Source organism: Oratosquilla oratoria, chromosome 23 (genome assembly GCF_046742065.1).
Source record: "Oratosquilla oratoria isolate Oo_2021 chromosome 23, ASM4674206v1, whole genome shotgun sequence".
Taxonomy (NCBI): Eukaryota; Metazoa; Arthropoda; class Malacostraca; order Stomatopoda; family Squillidae; genus Oratosquilla; species Oratosquilla oratoria.
Genome location: NC_134799.1, coordinates 14,154,184 through 14,159,183, shown reverse-complemented (window position 1 = coordinate 14,159,183; position 5,000 = coordinate 14,154,184). Strand labels below are relative to the sequence as shown.

Sequence of the window (5,000 nt, the reverse complement as noted above, 5' to 3'; positions counted from 1 at the left end):
GAACATCTTCGACCACATCTTCTACTCGTCCGTCTCCGACACGGGTTTGATCAGTTTCGACGGGATCTTCTCGTCGAACATCAACAGGGTCGGTCGAAGTTGGGTCCTCTCGTCGAACTTGCACACGAATACCTGGAGACTCGACAACGCGGAGATGCCGGTGGGCAGGAGGGTCTGGTACTCGAAGAAGGAGAACATGACCTTCACGTTGACAGTGTGCCATACGTACCAGTTCTCCTGCGACGACGGGGAGTGTATCCACCACAGCAGACGCTGCGACGACATCGCCGACTGCAGGGACCAGAGCGACGAGATGAACTGCAAGATCCTTAAGAGGCAAGACGGGTACGATCCTCTAAAGGTGCCTCCGCCTCGACAAGGCGAGAAGTACCCGCTGGATCTTCTGTACCACATCAACGTGTACAACATCGACGACATGACGGCCGAGAAGGGCATGGCCAGCATGGACGTGGGGATAAGTCTCCGCTGGTTTGACCCGAGGCTGACCTACGTCGACCTCAAGCCGGTCATCAACAACTACTTCTCCTGCGAAGACGCCTGGACGCCTCTGGTGAGGACGGTGTCTGGCTTCGGCGAGGGCTCCGTTCTGAGCACCAGCGACTACGAGAAGTTCTGCTTCGCCCTGGACAGCAACGCTGCGGTGACACGTCCCCTTGAAGACCCGTCCATGGGTAGGTCGTCCCTCGATCTCCTTTCGATCTCCTTCTTTCGTTGTTGAAGACGACTTCGGCCGTGTCTTCGACCTCCGGCCACGATTCTCCTCAAGGAATGTTCTTCGGGGAAAAGGGACTACTCGGCTAGACAGTCTAGGAATCGACGACAACAACAACAACAACAACAACGACAAAAACAACAACAACAATAACAACAACGACAACAGTAACAACAACAACAACAACAACAAAAACAACAACAACAACAACAACTCGATAAGTCCTCATCACAGCCAAAACGATAAACTTATCCTGATCCTTTCTCGAGTCCCTTTTACGTGTAATGTCCTTTTAGTATTCGTTCTAGCTACCACCAGACGATTTTATTCAGCTGACGGGAGTTCCCGTCCGAGGCGAAACCATACATCTCCATACTGTGTAGTCCAGGACACTATCTACGTCTCAGGTTCGGAGACAGTAACAATATTGCATTAATCTCTTCAACACGGTGACGTCGTCTGACGCTGTCGTTCAGTTGAAGGGGTCCCGGTCGACCGAGAGGCTTTTCATGCCCGGTGTCCGCTCTTCAGGGCGTCCGGAGTTAAAGTTTTGCTCGGTGCGATTATCGCTCAAAGATGATCGTTCATGACTCAACGATGATCGTTCATGGTTCAACGATGATCGTTCATGGTTCAACGATGATCGTTCGTGGCTCAACGATGATCGTTCATGGTTCAACAATGATCGTTCATGGTTCAACGATGATCGTTCATGGTTCAACGATGATCGTTCATGGCTCAACGATGATCGTTCATGGTTCAACGATGATCGTTCATGGCTCAACGATGATCGTTCATGGTTCAACGATGATCGTTCATGACTCAACGATGATCGTTCATGGTTCAACGATGATCGTTCATGGTTCAACGATGATCGTTCATGGTTCAACGATGATCGTTCATGGTTCAACGATGATCGTGAAGCGATTGTCTAGAGTACTAATTTTTAGTTTCTGAATAGAGCTGTTTTACTTCGAGCGACTACCGCTAGAGTCGCTAAAGACAAAGAACCAGAGCTCTAGACAATCGTTCGACGATCATCGTTGAGCCATGAGCGATCATCGTTGAGCCATGAGCGATCATCGTTGAGCCATGAGCGATCATCGTTGAGCCATGAACGATCATCGTTGAGCCATGAACGATCATCGTTGAACCATGAACGATCATCGTTAAGCCATGAACGATCATCGTTGAGCGATAATCGTACCGAGAACAAAACGTACCTTTAACCGGAACAAGACTCATAAAACGGGTCGCCAGGTCACCGTATTGAAAGGGGTCAATGTGTGTCACAGGACTCTGCGAGTGCTAATTAACATTGTGTGTTATGAAACGATGGTGATGATTCTGTAGACTATCCTCATGTTTCGTCGGGGACACGGAACCATTACGATCCATTTCATTTCGTTTCGGACTCTTGTTTCATAAAACATTGTCTCATCCCGTCGCTCAGCGTGCGTTTGATCCTCGGGTACATAGGATCATAAGAGTGAAGGAGGCTGTTAGAGACCATAAGGCCTACACTAGGTAGTTCCATGTTCCTTACCATCTATCATCTCCATCCGTAAAGTTATATAATCTTTTCTTTAAAACGACCGATAGTCTCAGAGTTCGTTGCACGATTACTAAGTCTGTTCAATTCGTTGACCACTCTATTGGAAACCAATTTTTGCCTATTTCCTTCTTAAGTCTAAATTTGTCCAATTTGAGTCTTCTTTAGAGCAAATCTACTCAGAAGTTTTTTACTAAGAAATGAAATCACGTGACGTCTGTGGAGCGTCATACGTCGCAGTCATATTATGACGTCATCTGTTCCCAAGGTCACTCAGAAATTCCTTTCCGAAAACAAATATAAACAAAAAAAAGGGGGAATTAACTTTTGTCCGTGACTGTATTGTGATAGTTACCTTCAGAGAACCCGTCATACAAAGTTTAATGAAAATTTCGAAAAGAACTTCAAGGTATTTTGGATAGAATTTGTTTTGTTTTACCTCTCGAGGAGTTTTTCTTCTTTCTGATCCAAAATTGCATTTTCGAGAAGATTGACTTTTACGGTAAATACGCAAAAAAGAATATTTTGATTAATCATCAATTAACGAGGAAGGTCAAACATAGCGTACGTAAATCAATTTGTCCTGTTTACAAAAGTTAGAGGTCATAATGGATGGCGAACTCTTCCACTCTCCTTCAGTTAAATGTTCTTGTGTTCTTAATTCATCGGTAATTGGCAATTACAATACCTCATGTGCAAAGCTACTATCACTTCAACCCAATGAGCAGTGAGGTCTTTTAGTTCCAGAAATATTTTCTTTTGGGTTTGCCTTTTCTCTTGAAGAGAAATAGATGGAGATCAATCATTTCAGCTGGAGGCATCTTGTTGTAGCGTCCAAGGGCCTTAGTAAGCCTATAGTGTCAGCAGAAAGATATAGATAGATTGAGAGAGAAAGAGAGAGAGAGAGAGAGAAAGAGAGAGAGAGAGAGAGAGAGAGAGAGAGAGAGAGAGAGAGAGAGAGACAGGCAGACAGATAGACACACACACACACACACACACACACACACACACACACACACACACACACACACACACACACACACACACACACACACACAGAGAGAGAGAGAGAGAGAGAGAGAGAGAGAGAGAGAGAGAGAGAGAGAGAGAGAGAGAGAGAGAGAGAGAGACAGGCAGACAGAAAGACTGGCAGACAGACAGACAGACACACACACACACACACACACACACACACACACACACACACACAGAGAGAGAGAGAGAGAGAGAGAGAGAGAGAGAGAGAGAGAGAGACAGAGAGAGAGAGAGAGAGAGAGAGAGAGAGAGAGACAGACAGAGAGAGAGAGAGAGAGAGAGAGAGAGAGAGAGAGAGAGACAGAGAGAGAGAGAGAGAGAGAGAGAGAGAGAGAGAGAGAGAGAGAGAGAGAGAGAGAGAGAGAGAGAGAGAGAGAGAGAGAGAGAGAGAGAGAGTTTCTCTTGAAGCTGAGCATTCAGTAACTTCTCTTGTGATGTTACAGGTCACCACGCTGCCGGCATTGGTTCCCCGATGGAGAACTACCTTGGGATCCTTCTGGACGTTCCTTGTCGATTCCAGCTCCACCGGTACCCCTTCGACAGACAAAAGTGCAACGTCACTTTCAAGCTCATGAACGCTCCGAGCATGATGGTCTTCAAGAAAATGCTCCCTGGAAACCAGGTCCCTTATCTTAACGAGCGCCGCGTTCTTCTGGAGTATGCCCTGGAAGAGATCACCACAGACACTTCCTTCTTCATGCAAGGCCAGGACAACAACACATACTTCGCCATTACGATCCATCTACGCCGCGTGTACGGATACCACCTCACCAACAGCTACGGGCCGAGTCTCCTCATGTTCTTCATCTCCTACTCGACGTTCTTCTTCCAGATCGACGACTTCACCAACAGGATCATGATATCCATCACCGCGCAGCTGGTCTTGGCGGCTCTGTTTACCTCCACGACGCAGTCCTCGGCCAAGACGCCTTACCTCAAGCTCATTGATGTCTGGTACGCCGTCATCATCGTCTTCGGGTTCATGATGCTCTCCATGCAGACCGTCATCAACGTGGTGCTCAATCGAGACAAACCCTTTTTCGTCAGGGTCAGCCCTGCGCCCTCTAGCTTGAACAACGGAAACACCACAATCTCCAACAACAACAAGAAACCCAATGAGAAGTACTCCAAGGCCATTGCACTAAACAACGGGTCTAGGATCTTCTTTATGGTTCTTTTAAGCGTTTTTCTTGTAGGTTACTTCATGGTGGCCGGTTATGTCTTTTGAATGGGTTTAGGGACGTGGGTAGCGATGGTAAAGGCATGTCAACAGGATGGTTATATCATGGTGGCCGAGTAGGTCTCCTGAATGAGGTAGGGTAAACGGTTTGCAATGGGAAAGGAGTGTCAATAGGTAGGTTACATCATGGTGGCTAGGTATGCCCTCTGAGATAGGTCAAATAAAATGTTTGCAATGGTAAAGGGACGTCAACAGAAGACCTTTTGGTCTATAACAAGACAGAAGAGGTCGGGGTTGGTGGGTTTGTTAAATTAAATATGTTGAATTAAATGAAAAAAAAAATGAATTTTTTTTTTAAATGAAATATAGGAGTTTAGATCCAGTGCTCTGATATTTATATGAACTAAACCCTACAAAATGCTAAACCTGGATCGCTGGACATGGAACTGCCTAGTGGTCTCTTGCAGTGTCCTTCATTCTTATGTTCTTATGTCCCAGTC

At 46.3% G+C, this 5,000-nt stretch overlaps 1 protein-coding gene across 1 annotated transcript in view; it reads left to right on the top strand.

Moving 5' to 3' along the window:
- LOC143037713 (uncharacterized) overlaps positions 1 to 4,548 on the top strand; it is a 5,606-nt gene extending 1,058 nt beyond the window's left edge. Inside the window, exons 2-3 of the mRNA XM_076206256.1 lie at positions 1 to 692; positions 3,764 to 4,548. The exon at positions 1 to 692 is cut by the window's left edge and continues 632 nt beyond it. Coding sequence (XP_076062371.1) covers positions 1 to 692; positions 3,764 to 4,548 — 1,477 coding nt within the window. The remainder of the gene's footprint in view (positions 693 to 3,763) is intronic.
- Positions 4,549 to 5,000: the final 452 nt, after the last annotated feature.